General features: G+C 53.1%; 8 protein-coding genes across 9 annotated transcripts; 4 read left to right on the forward strand and 4 right to left on the reverse strand.

The window, feature by feature from the left end:
- Window positions 1-2,002: 2,002 nt before the first annotated feature.
- Window positions 2,003-3,784, reverse strand: LOC112345399 (pentatricopeptide repeat-containing protein At4g02750-like). Its single transcript, XM_024672092.1, has one exon. It carries the CDS (start codon window positions 3,782-3,784, stop codon window positions 2,003-2,005), a length of 1,782 nt encoding a protein of 593 aa, XP_024527860.1.
- Window positions 3,785-3,890: 106 nt separating this feature from the next.
- LOC9631853 lies at window positions 3,891-5,967 on the forward strand. The gene is made up of 8 exons (XM_002966935.2): window positions 3,891-4,128; window positions 4,197-4,340; window positions 4,403-4,630; window positions 4,707-4,914; window positions 4,973-5,109; window positions 5,170-5,250; window positions 5,301-5,367; window positions 5,424-5,967. The coding sequence occupies exons 1-8, from the start codon at window positions 3,941-3,943 to the stop codon at window positions 5,793-5,795; spliced, it is 1,425 nt and encodes a 474-aa protein (XP_002966981.1). The 5' UTR covers window positions 3,891-3,940; the 3' UTR covers window positions 5,796-5,967.
- A 218-nt stretch (window positions 5,968-6,185) lies between these two features.
- Window positions 6,186-7,805, forward strand: LOC9635357 (indole-3-pyruvate monooxygenase YUCCA6). The gene is made up of 4 exons (XM_002966936.2): window positions 6,186-6,989; window positions 7,109-7,357; window positions 7,424-7,546; window positions 7,596-7,805. Exons 1-4 carry the CDS (start codon window positions 6,186-6,188, stop codon window positions 7,803-7,805), a joined length of 1,386 nt encoding a protein of 461 aa, XP_002966982.2.
- Window positions 7,806-8,974: 1,169 nt separating this feature from the next.
- LOC112345436 lies at window positions 8,975-9,944 on the reverse strand. The gene is made up of 2 exons (XM_024672172.1): window positions 9,556-9,944; window positions 8,975-9,189 (listed from the first exon to the last, which is right to left on the reverse strand). The coding sequence occupies exons 1-2, from the start codon at window positions 9,935-9,937 to the stop codon at window positions 9,119-9,121; spliced, it is 453 nt and encodes a 150-aa protein (XP_024527940.1). The 5' UTR covers window positions 9,938-9,944; the 3' UTR covers window positions 8,975-9,118.
- A 65-nt stretch (window positions 9,945-10,009) lies between these two features.
- LOC9635358 (vesicle-associated membrane protein 721) lies at window positions 10,010-11,384 on the reverse strand. Its single transcript, XM_002967278.2, has 6 exons — window positions 11,291-11,384; window positions 10,914-11,177; window positions 10,668-10,809; window positions 10,489-10,609; window positions 10,367-10,429; window positions 10,010-10,289 (listed from the first exon to the last, which is right to left on the reverse strand). The coding sequence occupies exons 2-6, from the start codon at window positions 11,101-11,103 to the stop codon at window positions 10,143-10,145; spliced, it is 663 nt and encodes a 220-aa protein (XP_002967324.1). The 5' UTR covers window positions 11,104-11,177; window positions 11,291-11,384; the 3' UTR covers window positions 10,010-10,142.
- A 1,080-nt stretch (window positions 11,385-12,464) lies between these two features.
- LOC9631855 (GDSL esterase/lipase At1g71250) lies at window positions 12,465-13,961 on the forward strand. Its single transcript, XM_024671951.1, has 5 exons — window positions 12,465-12,753; window positions 12,845-12,972; window positions 13,056-13,292; window positions 13,374-13,629; window positions 13,691-13,961. Exons 1-5 carry the CDS (start codon window positions 12,507-12,509, stop codon window positions 13,909-13,911), a joined length of 1,089 nt encoding a protein of 362 aa, XP_024527719.1. The 5' UTR covers window positions 12,465-12,506; the 3' UTR covers window positions 13,912-13,961.
- A 119-nt stretch (window positions 13,962-14,080) lies between these two features.
- LOC9635359 (small nuclear ribonucleoprotein-associated protein B) lies at window positions 14,081-15,233 on the forward strand. 2 transcript variants are annotated; one of them, XM_024671955.1, is made up of 3 exons: window positions 14,081-14,896; window positions 14,957-15,022; window positions 15,073-15,233. In XM_024671955.1, the coding sequence occupies exon 1, from the start codon at window positions 14,133-14,135 to the stop codon at window positions 14,835-14,837; it is 705 nt and encodes a 234-aa protein (XP_024527723.1). In that variant the 5' UTR covers window positions 14,081-14,132; the 3' UTR covers window positions 14,838-14,896; window positions 14,957-15,022; window positions 15,073-15,233. The 2 variants fall into 2 exon arrangements, with proteins under 2 accessions (XP_024527723.1, XP_024527722.1); XM_024671954.1 differs by having other exon boundaries at window positions 14,081-15,022.
- A 43-nt stretch (window positions 15,234-15,276) lies between these two features.
- On the reverse strand, window positions 15,277-17,469 carry LOC112345369 (pentatricopeptide repeat-containing protein At3g02330, mitochondrial-like). Its single transcript, XM_024671950.1, has 2 exons — window positions 17,388-17,469; window positions 15,277-17,343 (listed from the first exon to the last, which is right to left on the reverse strand). Exon 2 carries the CDS (start codon window positions 17,247-17,249, stop codon window positions 15,279-15,281), a length of 1,971 nt encoding a protein of 656 aa, XP_024527718.1. The 5' UTR covers window positions 17,250-17,343; window positions 17,388-17,469; the 3' UTR covers window positions 15,277-15,278.
- Between the last annotated feature and the right edge of the window lie 108 nt (window positions 17,470-17,577).

Genomic DNA, 17,577 nt, shown 5'->3' on the forward strand with positions numbered 1-17,577 from the left:
TCAAGGTTGCAATTGTAGTTCTTTGGTCTCTTTGGTCACCTCTTATGGTTCCTTGCTCGAATGCGAAGGGCCAGATATATTTCTCCTCCCTATTCATGTATGCTTTGAAGAAAACATTCATGAATCTCAAGCTGGATCTTATGGAAACAATAGGACTGCTACAAGTTTTGATTTGAGAGGGACTGGGTAAGCACTTACAACAATAGCCTTTTCTCTAAGGCTTGCTCTTAACATGGCTGATAATAGCTTTCTCCTCACCTATTTGACACACCAGTTCATAAGACAATTTAACACTGTTTCGAGCTGCAACAGAAACAAGATAATTTTATATTCTTGATGAAAGAAATATAAAAGTTAAAGGCATAAAGGACTTCTTTTGCCCCTTGGCATAGAGTACCATTTTCTACCACCTTTATTTCATGCAAGAGACCGCCTCAAATCGCTTGCACCCGAGGAAACAAGACGCGTGATCAATGCTGCAACTCTCTGGAGGTGGTGCTCCTCGTCCTCCTGGCCGTGACCACCCATGTAAGCTGGAACCACGAGAAGGTTCTGCCTCATCGATGCCGGGTAACGCCACTCCGAATCGTCCACGGCGATCACTCTCTCCAGCCTCCGCCCCAGCTTACTCAGATCCTTGGAGTCGCTCACCAGGTGCTGCGCGTACAGCCGGTGCGAGAAGATGCCACTCCCTGCGGGATCCAGCACCTCGTCCACCACCGCATCCGCGTAAGCCTGCCACGACGCCGTCCACAACACCAACTCACACTTGTTCGCCATGCTCGCCAGGAACTCCTCCACCCCCGGGCGCTTGGCCACCCTGTGCAGTGTGGCGTCCTCACTCGACGATACCCGGTAGCTGCTCACCAGCGTCTCGTCCAGATCTAGCACCAGCGTCGGCCTCCCAGAGTCCGGGGCCGGGGGGAGATACGCCCCATCACCCGCGGGGAGTGGAGTGATGGGTTTGCCAAGCGCGACTCGCAATGCCAGGTTGTGGCTCGCCGTGCTCATGCTGCTTCCCAGCCCGAGATTGAGATTGTATCTCTGTTGCTGCTCGCCGTTGCGGATGCTCCGGAAGACACCTTGCACCTTGAGGTGCCTCAACCCCCATAGCCAGTCGTCGCTCGAAAGCTTGGCCAAGTCGAGCAGCACCTGAGCAAGGAGCTTGAGTCGACCATCGTCGCTATGCCGGGCGTCCGGGAGATACTTCGGCACCACAATGACGTGATCTGAGTCGCCAGCGGTTGTAGAGCTCGTTGCTGTCACAGCCAGCGCCTGGAAGGTAGCATCACTACACAGTCTAGCAAGCGAGTCGCTTGCTTGGATCGTCCCATGGTTCTGGAGCTGGAACCATCCAGAAGAGAGCTCGCACTGCAGTGCCTGCTTGACAACTCGCCGTGCGTGATCCTGCTGGAGCGCAGTGCACAGGACGAGCTCGTACTGCTTGGCCATGTCTCGCAGGAAATCATCCAGGCCCGGTCGTTTCGACACGAGAATGCAGCCATCCGGGAGCTCGACACTGCTCGTCAGGGTGTCTTCCAAGAGGAGGATCAAGGCCCGGCCGGATGGTGTCCATGATCGGCCATCCAGCAGCGGACAGAATCGATCATCCTCCTCCTGATGTTGCCGGAGTTTCACGTCGAAGTAGGACCACTCTACCTTGGGCACGGACGAGAGCGCCAGAGAGAGCTCGCGCCTGTCGTCGTCTGCGGATCTGTCGTAGCATCTGTTGCGAGCGTACCAGTAACGCTTGGTGTCCTGGTTGGCTTTCTCCTGCTTGAGAGCCTTGAGCATAGCCTTCGACATCTTAAACCCTAAAATGGTTCTCGAGACCCTAATTTTTTTAACCTTTATTAAAAAGTTCTATTCTAAATGTGTACCTTTTTCAGTGTTTTCTGAAAAAATCTCGAACTTTTTGTTTAGAGAGAGATGGTGTTTTAGCTCACCGCAACAGCGATCGACTTTTAAACACCTTGCACCGTCGCCTGCTACCTAGACGAGGTTATTTTAGATAGAAGACACTGTACAAATTGGCTAGCATGACATAAACCCTCGAATTCCTACGATCCAGCTCGAATAGGCGCGCGGCCACCCGCACTCCGCGTCCAACATCTCGGTGACCACGACAAGCGGCAAGCAGGCACACCCAGTCGAAAGCATCCGGCTCGTAAGGCATTGCCGAGATGAGATCCCATGCATCTCTCACGTATCCTGCGCGTCCCAGGAGCTCGATCATGCAGCAGTAGTGCTGCTTGGTGAGATTCCCCAGCCCGAAATCCGTGGTCAGGGACAGGAACACTCGTCGCCCCTTTCGGACATCGCCCGCGTGGCTGCTCGCTCGGAGGATGCTCGTCAGGGACACCTCGTCTGGAGTGTACAGGAGCTCCATCTGGTGGAAAGCCTTCGTTGCTTGGAGTGGTTTTCCGTTGTGTGCGTAGGCTGCAAGGATCAAGTTCCAGGACACCAAGTCCTGCTCGGGCATCTCTTGAAAGAGTTTCAAGGCCTTTGCAACATGTCCAGAGAAGGCATATGCACAAACGATAGAGTTCCACGAGACAAGGTCTTTTTGCGGGAAGTTATCGAAGAATGGCTTTGCTTCTGACGTATGGCCGTAAGTTGCATGCCCGGATAAGACTGCATTCCAGCAGCCTGGGCTAGAAAGTTGATGAGCTTTAAGGAGATTTGTTGCAAATGCGGTGTGCCCGTTTTGGGCATATGCTGCAAGGAGCGTCATCCACGAGATCTCGTCGTGCTCAGGCATTGTGTCAAACAAAAACTTTGCCTCTTCAAGGCTGGAATTCTCAGCAAGAGCAAAGATCATTGCTGTGTTTGAGAAGAGATCCTTCTCTCGGAGGCTTTCGAACACCTCCTTCGCGACTTTGTAATGACCGTTCTGGGCATACGCGCAGAGCATGATCGTGCATGAAACAGAGCTCACGTCCTTCATCTGATCAAACAGAGCCTCCGCCCGGCACAAATCCCCACTCCTAGCGTAGGCATCCAGCATCGCATTGTGCGCTACGAGGTCCCTCATCCCCACCGGCATCGACTCAAACACCTCCCTGGCGCCGCCGAAAGCTCCCACCAGCGAGTACGCCGCCAGAATGGTCGTGCACGACACGGAATCTCGCTCCGGCATGGAATCAAACAACCCTTTCGCGCAGCCGAGATCCCCGAGCTGGCAATGCCCGGCAAGCATCGTGTTCCACGACACAAGGTTCCACTCGGGCATGGAATGGTAGACATGGGCGGCCTGGATAAGATCCTTGCACTGAACGTACGCCGAAAGAAGCGCCGTCCACGAAACAATGTTCCTCTCCTCCATCGCGAGAAACAAATCAGTCGCCAAAACAAGATGCCCGCTTTGGGCATATGCTGCAAGCATAGTGTTCCAAGAGACCAGATTCCTTTCAGGCATTCGATCATAGAAAGCTTGCACCTGTGAGGTTACACCAAGCTGGGAATACGCTGCCAGTATTGCATTGAATGACACCAGGTTTTGGTATTGCATAGAATCAAACACCAACTTCGCAGCTCCAAGATGCCCGTTGTGGGCATATGTATTGAGGAGCAAAACCCACGAGTAAATGTCGATACGGGGCATCGCGTGGAACACGGCGAGCGCGTCCCGTACGCTCCCACACCGTCCGTACATCTCGATGAGCTTGTTGTGGGCGTAAACGTCGTCGTGGCGGATTGTTTGCGCGGCGCGTGTGTGGGCATTTTGAGCGGCAGCGAAAGTGGCAGAAGATTCTATCAAGCACAGACAATCTGTGCGATTCATCCACCATCTAGAAAGAAGTTCTAGGAATAAAACAAAGAGGGTGTGGAAGGCGACGCATTATGGTGATTTTGGGTCATGGTGCCCAATAAACTTCGTGGTTTTCATGGACGAAAGGAGAAGCGTCCATTCTAGGGTTCCATTCCAACCTTCCTGGCCATGGCCGAGGCGCCTCTGCCTGGCGGCCTCAAGGACAGCGGCTGCGGCGGCGAGGACAGCTTCTTGCAAGCGCTGGATCGGTGCATTGCGGCCGCTGGCAAGGGATTCGCGATTGGAGCTGGATTGCGTGGTGGATTGGTGATTTTTGCCGTGATGGCGCGGCTCAGGAAGGCGTCCTTGCTCCTCAGGTCTGTCTTGCGCGTGTCTAGCCACGCGAATTTCGCTTCTTAGCGTTCTTGTTTTCGGCCTTTTCTAGATCAAGTGGAGGGAGGATCGCTGACAAGCATTTGGTTCGCAATGCCTTGAAGGAGACATTGCGGTATGGATTCTTTGTGGGCGCCTTCGCTGGTGTCTACACAAGCGTGGACGAGCTCGTTGCTTCCTTGGTAGGATTTGGAAGGTATGTGTGGACCGCTCTTTCAAATTTTGTGACTTAGTTTTGCGAGTTCTTCTATCTATCAGGTCTGCGAGGTGGCGATCGCTTGTTGCCGGCGCCATTGCCGGCCCCTCCTTGCTCTTGACGGGGCCCAAAACTCGTCATACAAGCATGGCGCTTTACATTCTCATGCGAGCAGCTGTACTTGCTGCTCGGTGCGGTGTCAAGAGCAAGAAGGTTGGGTGGCTGTTTAGTCCCGTCTCTTGGAAGCACGGTGATGTGCTGCTTATGTGCTTGTCATCATCACAGATCTTGTAAGGTTCTTTGTCTTTGTTTTGATTTCTTTGCTGGCTTTGCTATTTGCTAAAACCGGTTTTGGCTTCCGGACAGGTCCGCGTGGATTCTCAAGCCGGACACACTTCCATCGTCTTATGTTTCATTCCTAAACAAGCACGGTGGCAAGGACATGTCAGTAGTCCGAGGCATTCGGGAGCTGGCGCTCCGGGAGCCACTGACGAGCTTAGCGAAAATCCAGGAGCACTACAGAGACAACGGGACTGAGATTCAGCTCGACCCGACGATGAAAGTACCCTGCACTGTAAGTCATGTAGTACCACTCTTTGTTTTGTAGCTTGATTTGTCAATTCTTTATGCAGATGATTCATGCCAATCAGCTTTGTCTAATTCATTTTCTGCAATTCATAGGAGACGCGTATGTGAGATCGCTAATGGTCTACTTGCCGGTGTACCTCGGCCCCGCTGTCGTAGTACATCGACAGGGTCTTCTCAAAAGGTACCACACACTTGCAATTCGGTTGCTACAAAGCATCGTCTTTTGTCATGGTGATTTCAGGCCTTTTACAATTCTAACAAAGTCGCTATTGGGAACAGCTAGATCCAGCTTATTCCTCGCAACGTATTGTGCATCAGCCTGGTAAGCTAGGATCTGTTCATTCGGAAATTGATGCTTGAAACTCTGTGTAGGGGCTGGACTTGTCTTTTGTTTCGACTGCTCAACGGATGCAACCCTGCAACTCTGGCCTTGGGAACTGTAAGAAAAAATCCAGCTTTTTATTTTTCGTTCTAAGCAGATTCCACTTTGTCCAGTTCCCGACCGGCTTGGCACTCACGATCGAGAAGAAGAGCCGCAGGATGGAGATCGCCCTCTACTGCTTCTCCCGCGCGCTGGAGAGCCTGGGCCTGTGCATCACGAGCTCCGCCGCGTTCCAGCCACACCACCACCGCCTCCCAAAGCGCACCGACGTGGTGCTCTTCAGCTTCGCGACGTCGATCATCATGCACTGCTACGCGCGGGAGCGCGACGTCTTCCGATCAAAGTACCTCAACGTGCTGGACTGGGTGTTTGGCGTCCCCCGCAGTGACGATCCTGTTCAGCGCTCGGTAGACAAGAAGAAGAATCGCGCAGAGAAAACTAAAGAAGATGGAGATGACGATGAGAGAGCCAATTGCGCGGCGTGATTCTCATGCTCTAGACAAAAGTAATCTAAGAACTATTGTGAGAAGGAAGAGAGAGAGAGAGAGAGAGAGAGAGAGGACACACTGCTTGCCAAGTGGCGACATCTCCCAGTCCCCAAATGGAAGGCCTCTGGGAAATGTGAGCCTCCCATTATATTAGCGATGATTGTGGATATCTCTTAAGCTTTATATAATCTTAGCAGGCCAAGGAGGAAGGGAGGGAGGCTCTATTGCTTGGGAGAGGCTTCCATTTTCTAAAAGCATTGCTTGTCCCATTTTCTTTGTCCTACTAGTATAAACACTATAGTAGCGGAGCAAGGGAGAGCTCCTCGCCTTCTTCTCCTTCCTCTTGCTCCTCAGCTCTCTTGGCCTTTTCGTACGCTCCTTTCCACCATGATTGAGGGAATCGAGGCGATGGAGCAAGCCTGGATGATCAGCGACACCAGCGACAGCAGCAGCGACAGTGATCTTGGCGGGCGGAGCGGCTCCAGCTCCTCCTCCCCATCTCCTCATGCTCCTTCTCCTCCTCCTCCTCTTCCGAGCGCCAATTCGCCATCGATCGTCGATTCTTCTTCGTGGGTCGAGGGAGCCATCATCGTCGGGGCCGGGCCGGCGGGGCTGGCGGTGGCGGCATGCCTCAAGGATCGCGGCGTGCCCAGCATTGTCCTGGACAAGGCCAATTGCATCGCGTCGCTGTGGCAGCAGCGCACCTACGATCGCCTCCACCTCCACATCGCCAAGCAGTACTGCGAGCTTCCCCTGCTCTCGTTCGCGCGCGACGTCCCGCAGTACCCCACCAAGAACCAATTCATCGACTACCTCCACGATTACGCGCGCCACTTTGAGATCCAGCCCCTGTTCGATCGCTGCGTGGTGGCGGCCACTCGCGAGCAGAGCGGCGATCGATCGCTCTGGCGAGTGGAGACCGTGGACAAGAGGAGAGGCGTGAGGGAGGAGTTTAGGAGCCGATGGCTGGTGGTGGCCACCGGGGAGAACGGCGCGGAGAGGATTCCGGAGGATTTGCGCCCCGGGCTGGATCGTTTCCAAGGCACGGTGCTCCACTCGAGCCAGTACCGCAATGGCAAGCCTTTCAAGGGCCAGCGCGTTTTGGTGGTGGGGTGTGGCAATTCGGGCATGGAGATTGCGCTGGATCTTCTCAACCATGGCGCACAGCCCTCCATCGTCGTTCGCAGCCCGGTAAGCTCTCTTCTCTCTCGCTCTCTGTGTCCTTTCCATGCATGCATGCATTGTTCACATCTTTCGGAGAAAAATCTCCAAATATTTACCTTGATTTTGATCACCTGTCGTGGTTTCAGATGCACATACTTCCTCGGGAAATGTTTGGGAGATCTACATTTGCAGTTGCGATGTCGCTAATGAAGCTTCTACCGTTGCGTGTTACGGATAAGTTGCTGGTTATGTATGCTACTTTGGCACTTGGAAACACCACTAAGTATGGTATTTTGCGTCCCTCCACTGGGCCACTCGAAACCAAGGCAAAATTCAGCAAGACTCCCATTTTGGATATGGGTACTTTTCGCAAAATTAGGAGTGGATCTATAAAGGTAAAATAATTTTTATTTTTATTTGTTATTTTTAATGGATATAATGGATATTCTAATTTATTCCAGGTGATGCCATGTATGGGAAAAATTGATAGGGAGGGTGTTTATTTTGAGAATGGTCGTTATGAATCATATGATTCCATCATTTTGGCAACGGGTTATAAGAGCATGGTGTGTTCATGGTTTAAGGTAATTAGTTTATTAAAAAAAATGGAATAATAATGCTTTGGTTATTTAGGATGACGGGAATTATTTTTCAAGAGATGGCTTTCCAAAATCGGGCTGGAATTGTGATAAAGGTTTATATGCTGCTGGAATGTCAAGACAAGGCATTTTTGGAGTATCAAAAGATGCTAAACACATTTCCGATCATATCTATGATGATTTTAATTTTATTGAGAGAAAAAAGACCAATAGTATAGTAAATTTTAAGATGATGATGAAATGACGTAGAAGTTTTTTGTTACGAAATTCTTTTTGAGAAATAAATTAAAATCGAGGAATAAATTTAAGAAAAGTTGTTATGATTAAATGTTCACACGTTTGTAATCATAAACTCAAGACAGTTTGTGGTTGAGTTTTGTATAATTTTGAGGTCATGACAAATAACTGCTTTGCTAATATTTATAGATAACCTCCACTTCACTACCAAATCATAGCCTGTATGATAAATATATATAAGCTGATGATGTTGATTCCCCTTTGCATATAGAGAAGATAGTTCTTTCTAACCAGCAAACTTTAGAATCTTTGACTCACGGGCACTTATTTTCTAATCCCAAGGATCATGAATTGCATTTTTTCCACCGACGTTCTTCACGCACCTATAAAACCTACGCACAACACAACCACAATTCTAACAGCGGACTTGTTCTTTCCTCTTTATGAGCTTTTGCAATCTTCACCATCCAAGAGCGAACACCACAGCAATCTTCATATGATTTTTGCAGTACATCTCCTTACTCCCATGTATATCTATCTAAGTTCATATATGTGGCTGAGAGCTTGAGATCTCTAAAATTCCGAAGGACCACATTGTTAGGGACACGAAAGGAAAAAAAAAAAAAAGAAGAGAGAAACAATCTGGAGCTTTCGCACAGAAAGCCTGCACGAACACTCGGGTTGCAACAAGATGGCTAGCATGATGTAAAGCTTGTCCAAAAGCCCAAAAGTGATGGGGATGCGAAAGGAAGCACAATCAGGAGCATTTTCATGATCAAAGGGTATCGATCGATGGGTGACGTTGGCGGTGCCCCTGGCCAAGGATTAATCGGACGGACCACTCCACAATCATGAGCTCTGGGGTCCCAGCGCTTTGTCCCAGCACCTGGCTTCACACAATCATCTCCACCTGACGATCTCAATCTCATTCGCGGCTCCAGAAGTGTTTGATCCACAGACGAAAGCTTCATTGGCGGTAAACCGACAATGTCCTCGATGCCCAAAAAGTTTTAGAGGCGTTTGATTCGCGCAGTCGAGTCGTCCGTGAGGTCACTCGAGTCTCAGTTGGTCTAGATAACAAAGCCCATTGCATTCCAGATGCCCTGCATGGGCATATGACAACGTTTGCACGTACTCTAAAACCAACTTTCAGGAAGCTTTCTGTCAATCCAAAAGAACGTAACGCAAGATCATTCTCAAAATGCCGGTGATACACTGCAAAAACCAGGGTTTTCCACAGATGCCAGTCTTGGGCATATGGCATACTACATGACTATAGACAACTTGGGCATAAGAAACACAAGCTAAGCTACCTCCAATTCAACGCTCCTTCCTGGCCGCCTCGATCTTGGATTCCACCCTGCGCGGCAAATCCTTGGCGAGCAGCAGCAGCAGCGTCGATCCCAGGCCCATCACCGCGATCCCAGTGAGGAGCATCCGGAGCGGCAAGTACCACGCGGGCAGCAATCCCCTCGCCGCCATAGCCCAGTCCACCGCGAGCGCCAGGAGGAAGGAAGAAACCAGCACCGCCAGCCCCGACGATCGAGGGAGGAGCATCGCAAACCATCCCAGCAAGCACGGCGTCACGCCCCAGACGTACCTCACCGTGGCGATGGTGTAGCCCGAGAAGCTCACGGGGCTGCTCGACTCGGGGCTGGCCATGGCCACCCCCCAGTGAGGCCCCCCGAGGAAGGAGAGGATGAGCGCTCCATAGGCGGCCTGGGCGTCGGCGGCGTGGATCGAGGCGAGGAGCTCGGGCAGCGGGAGGACGTAGGCGATCGGGGGCGAGAGCGCGACGAAGGGGATGGCGCCGGCGAGGCCCAGGGATCTGGCCAGCGGCGGCACCAGCTTGAGATCCCGGCCCAGGTCCGTGAGTTTGGCGCGGATCCACGACGCCGGTGATGGCGGCGGCGGCGGCCGTGGGGGTTCCTCTCGCCCGCCTTGCTCATGCGATGGCGCTGGAGGCGAGTTGATCGGATTGGAACCCGTGGAGAAGAAGAAGCACGAAACCCTGGGCGAGATTCCGGGCTCCAGCGCTGGCGCTGGTGCTAGGAATCGGGAATGTGGGAAGACCTGTGAGCGCTCGCGGCTGAGAAGGAAGCGCTGGAGCCGATTGAGCACTCCATCCCCGGCGCGCATTGTTGCCCTAGAAACACGATCGAGGCATATTCTCTTAGACTTGGATGAATATACTCTGGAAAGGATAGTTTCAAATCAATCAGATCGTATTCCCTCTCGAGAAACCATACAAAAAAAATTATAAGAGCGACGCTAGGGAGATATTTTTTTCATCGTTTTCTTCGTATAGTAGTGATGTCCTAGGCCTTACCACGAACTCGATGTTTCACTTGCATTTGAATCCTTTACAAATCGAGAGCCAGATGATGAGGATGAGCACGATGACGATCCCGAGAACAATCAGCTTCACTTTCATGTTTTGCAGCCACATCTTCCGGCGAAGGTCTCTTCCCTGGCGTCTGAAGTTGTCAGCCTGGAAGAACATAAAAAACACGGATGTGTATCAGTCAAAGAAAGAACTTTGATCTAGAAACGCGGGTGTTGAGTTACCTGGAAGCGCAGATTGTCGGTTTTGTCAACGAGCAGCTCGATCTTCTCGCCTCGATCCAGCACCTGTAGCGGCGAAGCAGAGCTCACAAATCCATCCCCCAATCGAGAAACTAGGCAAGTACCTTCTCGATGTTGTCCATCATGATACCTTTCACCTCGGAGACCTGGGCTTTGATCTTGGCGATCTTGTTCATCTCGTCGGGATGAGTGACGCAGTACTGCATGTGTTCCTTGAGCTTCGGCCTGGATCAAAAACGAAAAGCGAGCTGGACCACCAAACAAAAGGAGAAAACGAACTTACCCATATTCCTTGTCTAGGCTGTTGGCAATGGCAGTGTCAGCCTTTCCTCCCCCATAGCGACGCTTGAAGTCCTCCTTGACACGCTCTAGGAACGCGAATGGTATCTGCCTTCCAAATTCCTCGTCAGCCACAACCATGTAAGCTACACAAGATCACAAGAGAAAAAAAAAAAAAAACGAACAGCCAGTGAGCCAAGCGATCGATCGATCGAACGAACAAAACTAAACAAAAGAAGAAAAAACTCACTGAATCCATCCTCGACCAGATAGTTGAAGGTGTGCTTGTCGCAAGTGTACGTGAACTTGTTGTTGTTGGCGGGAAGCTTCTGGAGGCACTGAATGGCGATGGTGCTAAAGTTACCGGAGAAACCCGTGTACTCGGCGAGAACCACAGTGCCCCGCGCAACAAAGCTGTAGATCAGCGAATCCTGCCCCATTTCTCCTCCTTCCCCGAAATCCACGCAATACCTATCGATCCCTCACTGGCATCGGCGAGGCAAGCCGAGAGATCCTGCGCAAAAGAGAGCTCAGCGACCTAGGACGCGCACAGATCTAAGCCCTAGCGAGTGATCTCAGCTCGCATGCGCTGCCGAGAGATAGGGATTGGGATCGCGAGGTACAAACCTAGCGGAGCGCGCCCGTGAGAGAGCACACCGACAGAGATCAAGTGCTGTTCCTCCTTTACCCCCAAAAAACCCCTCCTTCCTCGGTATATGCTCTTTTTCCAGGGGCAGCGAATATGCTAATTCGGTAGCTCGTCGTTGCTGGCGTGGCAGTAGCTGGAGCGTCCGATCGCGGAAAGCTATCTCCTCGCCGGAATCGACCGCGAAACCTACTAAAAACTTTCCCGCGTGGAAAACAATGACATTTATATTTCATCCCTTTTTTCAAATTTTGACAGGGTAACAGGCAAAAGCCCTACCGTACGATAAGTTACGAGAAAAGTTCTACCGTACGAGTTCTAGGGAATTTCGATTCTTAGATTTCTCTTGGGAGCAGTGAGGCGGCACCGTGGGGCCTCGTCGCCAAACTGGATGTAGTCCGTGAATCTCTTTAGCTTGGGTGGATCCCTTATCATCCCTTCCTTCACCTTGGTGGAGTTCGTTTTAGATGATCCAGAGATTGTTGCGGAGTTGCTAGAGATTGTTCTTGAGGCCATTGTTTTGCTAGGAATGGAAACAGGATCCCTGATCTCTGGAGCCAATTCCTTGTTTAATTCCATAGCCTGCTGCTGCTTCAAGATTGTTCTTGAGGTCATTGTTTCGCTAGGAACGGAAACATGAACATGATCCTTGATCTTGGCCTCGTCTAGTTCCATTGCCAGCGGCTTCTTCATCACCACTGGTTTCTTTGGAGCCAAAGCATCTCTCTCCTTTGGGCCATCCTTAACGATCTTAACTTTCACCATTGATGGATCCTTTTTATAAACCCTAACATCTCGCCCTCTATATGTAGACAAAGGTGGCGAGATCCAACGGTGGGGCGCGAAAAGGGTGCTGATGTTAACGAGCGAGCGGCAGATATAAACACCGACGAGGCTCTGCTGCATCGCAGGGATCTTTTTGAGCTGTCTCTCGGATTTCACCAAATGCCTTAAATGGGGAAATTCCATTTCATAAATAAAAAGCACTCTTTTCTTGCAGTGATCGGGCTCGCGCTGCCAATACTGTGGCTGGATCAGAAATAACGAACACCAACCTCGATGATTCCACGATCGCGGTTCCATTTAAGATCAATCGACCGATCAATTGGGCCTCTGTGGAGCAGAGTAAACGAAGATTTCGTGGCTGGCTATAAGAAATCTCGGTGACTATCCATCGTGAATTCATCCCCGGTCGCCATGGCTCAGCAGCTTTTCCTGCTCTTGATCGCCCTGCAATTGACGCTTTTCTCCCGATTTCCAGGATTTTGTAAGGCGGCCCAAGTTCCTGCGTTTTTCGTGATCGGAGACTCGCTCGTGGATCCCGGCAACAACAATTACATTGTCACGATCGCCAAGAGCAATTTCCCCCCGTATGGCATGCAGTTCGACACGAGAATGCCGACCGGGAGATTCACAAACGGTCGCACTTCCGCGGATTGGCTCGGCAAGATCTTCTTTCTCTCTTCCTCTGTTTTTTTTTTTTTTTTTCCCCCAAGAGATTCATGAAATCTATGTCGTTTTCTTGGTTTTTTCAGCTGCATTGCTTGGACTTCCACTCCCTCCGGCATTCCTGGATCCATCACTGACTGCCGTGAATTATCTCCAAGGTGTCAATTTCGCTTCCGCTGGCTGCGGAATCATCGACGCCACCGGAAACATCTTTGTAAATTCGATCCATTTCTCTCTTTCCTAAGTTGTGAATTCTCCCACTGATCCAAGTTCTTTTTCTTGGACATACAATCACAGGTTGGGAGGGTTCCACTGTCGGAGCAAGTCACGCAATTGGCGAAGGTGAAGCAACAGATTGCTGGTGTCATCGGGCCTGGGGCGGCGGAGAACTTGATCGCGAGCTCCATCGTCGCCACCATCGTTGGCAGCAACGATTACATCAACAATTATCTCTTCAAGGCCACCAAGGAGGCCAAGCTCCCCCCGAAACAGTTCCAGGACCTTCTCATCGCCACATACGCGGAACAAGTAAAGGTTTGTGTGCCAAACGATTCATCTCTCATAGATCTCTAGCAAACCACACTGGCTTCCAAAAGATTAAACTCTCCCTCGCAGAGGCTCTACGATATTGGTGTGCGCAAGCTCATCGCCTTCAACATCCCGCCGATTGGCTGCATCCCTCGCTCGCTCGCATTCTACGGCAGCAAGAACGGGGAATGCATCCAGTTTGTCAACGACTTCGCCATCAATTTCAACAAGGAATTCAAGCCTTTGATCCAGAAGCTGCGCAAGACGCTCTCGGGGCTGGAAATCGTCCACACGGATTCGTATAAGGAAGTCACCACAATCTACAACAATCCCTCGAATTTCGGTATAAACCACCCAAGATCCGAAACTCTGTTCTTCTCACAAGTTCGTCTCTTCCATCTCAGGGTTTACATTCAACTCGATTGCGTGCTGCGGCAAAGGACGGTACAATGGTTTGATTCAATGCCTGCCTCACTTTCCATCTTGCCGGGACTACGACCAGCGCATTTTCTTTGATTCCTTCCACACCACCGCGAGGGCCAACAACATCGTCGCGAATTTCACGTATTTTGGAGGCCAGGAATTCAATGATCCCATCAGCGTGCAGCAGCTGGCATCGCTCTAGAAATCTCATGTGATCTCACTCGCATCAAAAGAATCTCAAACGCTTGAAACTTTGATGTCGAGAGAGAGAGACTTCTCTTAGCCCTTGGATGCGTTGCTCGGTGGACGGCGGCGATCTTGCTTAGGACCTCTTTATATCTCTTCGCTTTGTAGGGCTCTTTCATTGCTAGCGTTTTAGGGTTCTTGGGCTAGGTTTCTTGGCGCATCGCGCTCCCGGCCACGATGTCGCTCTCCAAGAGCTCCAAGATGCTCAACTACATCAACTACAGGATGCGGGTAACGATCCAGGACGGGCGGCAGCTGGTGGGCAAGTTCATGGCCTTCGATCGCCACATGAACTTCGTGCTGGGCGACACGGAGGAGTTCCGGCGGCTACCGCCCAAGAAGGGCGCGGGCAAGCAGCAGGGCGGCGAGGAGCGAGAGGATCGGCGGACGCTCGGCCTGATCCTCCTGCGCGGCGAGGAGGTAGTGTCCATGACAGTGGAGGGGCCGCCGCCACAGGAGCAGTCCAAGGGGGCGGGGATCGCGCCGCCAGGGCAAGGAATGGGGCGCGCGGCCGGGCGGGGGATGCCGATGCCCATGGCGGCGCAGCCGGGGCTAGCGGGGCCTGGGCGGGGCGTGGGCGGCCCAGCTCCCGGTCTGATGCGGCCGCCACCCACGGTCTCGGCGGGGCCGGTGACGTATCCTCCTCCACAGCGGCCGCCGCCCATGACCCCGGGGGTGATCCGGCCGGGGATGGCGCCGTTTGGGCAGCGGCCGATGGCTCCTCCGCCGATGATGCGGCCCGGGGGTCCGCCGCCAGCCATGGGAGCGCCGCCGCGGCCCGGGATGCCGCCGCCCAATTTCGCTGGAGGTGCGCCGCCCAGGCCTGGAGGGCCGCCGGTGTTCCCTGGGAGGCCGCCGGTTATGCAGCCTCCACCGCAGTGAGAGGAAGGATTGGACGTGGAATGGATTGGAGTGGCAGTGGCGATCACTTGAGGATGATTGTAAGTTTTTTCTTGTTCTTCTCTTGGGCTGGACGGTGTTTGATGGTACTCTTGTTTAAGGCAGAGCTATGTAGCTAAAGAAAAAAGAAAATTCACTTCTCGACTAATGCAAGACTATAGCTTCAAGTAAGTTTCACTATTTTGTCACAAGTTATAACTTCTCTCTTTTCTTTCAGCGAGGAACAGCCGAGTTACAGAGTTAAGTTCTTCTCGAAGAGCTCCTTACTAGTGTATCAATGGATCGATGTTTTGTTTCTCTTGTTTCTCTTTACTACGACGCAGAGCTCCTCTTGTTCTTCCTATCCTAATGTATCAATGGTTTCACTAAGTTCTTCTAGATCTCTGGAGTTCTCTAAGAGCTCCTCTTGTTCGTACTAATGTATCAATCGATCGATGCTTCGACCGGTGTTCCTGGAGTTAGATAACAAGATCTAACGCGCTCTAGAAGCCTGGCCTCTTCCTCCGCCATCCCGGCGCTCCCATAGACGTTCGCCATCAACACGTACGCCGCTGGCCCGTCCGGATCAATCCCCAGCAGCGACTCAAACGCCACGCTCGCGACGTCCAAGTTCTTCCACTTGACGCAGGTGCTCAGCACGGTCGTCCAAGTCACGGAGCTCGGCCTGTGCGGCATTGCCGCCACCTCCGCCAAGGCTTCCTCGAGCCGGTTCGCCCTCCCCAGCATGTCCACCAGGCAGTGGTAGTGCTCGATGCCCGCCTCTATCCGGTAACTCTCCACCATAGCGGCGAAGGCCCGGCGTCCATGGTCGACCAGCCCGGCATGGCCGTAGGCCGCGAGAAGCGCCAGGAAAGTGATACCGTCGGGTTCCAGGCCTTGGTCCTTGATCGCCCACAAGAGATCCACCACAAGGCGGTAGCTCCCCTGACGGCTAAACCCCGCGGCCAGCGCGTTCCAGGTCACAACGTCGACGCTCGCCAGGGACTGGAAGACGAGCTCGGCGTCGGCCATCCTGCCAGACTTGCCGTAGAAGTCGACGAGCGCGTTGTGGACGAAGGCGTCAGTCTCCAGCCCGGCCTTGCAGAGTCGCCAGTGGATGTCTCGCGCGGCTCCCAGAGACGCGAGCCCGGCACAGGCCGCGAGGGCCGAGGCGTACGAGGCTGGATCCGGCGAGCAGCCTCGGCGGTCCATCTCGAGGAAGAGCTGCAGCGCTCGCTCGTCCAGGCCGTTGTCCAGGTGCCCCGCTATCAAGGCGTTCCACGAGACGAGATCATGCTCCGCCATCCTGTCGAAAGCTCTCGTCGCGTCCTGGAGGCTGCCGCACTTGGAGTAGAAATCCACCAGCGTGTTCCCCACGAACATGTCCGTGACGTCGTATCGTTCCTTGGCGGCCTGCGAGTGGAGCTCCATTCCTCTCTCCAGGCTCGCAAGCTTGATCGCCATCCTTGTACCATCCGGGAGTATTTCCAACCGAGCTTCTTCTTTGGCTGCCAAGTTGGTGCACGCCATCAGTCCCGCCACGAAAGTTCTTGCATTGGGCTCGCAGCCCCGTGCTCTCATCGATCCAAGGAGCTCGAGGGCAGTCTCCGCTCGATCGCCCTCCACCGCTCCGAGCATCAGTGCCGTGAACGAGACAACGTCGTGGCGTGGCATCCGATCGAAGACGCGGCGAGCATCCAGCAAGCTCCCGGATTTGGAGTAGGCATCCACCAGCGTGTTGCTCAGGCACACGTCGAAGTTCTTCCCGGAGGTAGCGGCCTGGGAGTGGATCTCCATCACCTTTCGCAAGCTCTCGAGCTTCACCACCATCGCTGGATGAGCTTCTGGCACTAGGATTCTTTTGCCAGTTTCTTTCCCAGCGACGATCGAGCATGCCGTGAGAGCAGCAGTGAAGCACAGGCGATCCGGAGCACAGCCTTGCGATCTCATCCGCGAGAAGAGCTCGAGAACAAGCTCCCCCTCGCCGGCGGCCGCGTAGCCGAGCATCAGTGACGTCCATGCCACCACGTCTCGGTGTGGCATTCGATCGAAAGCCTTGGCAGCGTCGGCCATGCTTCCAAACTTCGCGTACATGTCCACCAGCGTGTTCCCGACAAATCTATCCGTGTCGAAGCCGCGCTGGGCCGCCTGCTCGTGAACCCATCGCCCCTTCTCGATCGCCATGGGTCGGTCCACCGCTGCCATGCTCGAGCACGCCAGGATCACCGCTACAAACGTCCTGGCGTTTGGATCACAGCCACTGCGCCGCATTGCATAGAAGAGATCGAGCGCCACATGGCCGCGGCCATTGTCGGCGTAGCCAAGGATGAGCGCTGTCCAGCTGACCACGTCGTGGGAGCGCATCGCCTGGAAGATCGCGTGAGCGCTGCCCATGGCGCCGCATTTGGCGTACATGTGGAGGAGCGCTGTGGCGACGAGAGTGTTCGAGGCATAGCCGGAGTCGAGCGCGCGAGAGTGGAGGATCTTCCCTCGCTCCAAGTCCCTGGAGCTGCCGCAGGATTTCAATGCGCTGAGCAGCGAGGAGAGGGATACCTTCCCGGCGCCTGGCGACGCCATCGCCTGGCTGGATCGTAGCATTCTCCATCGCCAAAAGCCCTAGCCCAGAGTTCCCGCCTTTGCGAAGAACCCTAAGTTACGAAGCTATGCATTTGCAATATCGCCCCCTTGTGTCGTCTTCGCTCGCATCGCGCCATGAATCCCAAGGCTTGACAGCGAGTCCTCT

This window comes from Selaginella moellendorffii, unplaced genomic scaffold (genome assembly GCF_000143415.4).
Source record: "Selaginella moellendorffii unplaced genomic scaffold, v1.0 SELMOscaffold_8, whole genome shotgun sequence".
Classification (NCBI taxonomy): Eukaryota; Viridiplantae; Streptophyta; class Lycopodiopsida; order Selaginellales; family Selaginellaceae; genus Selaginella; species Selaginella moellendorffii.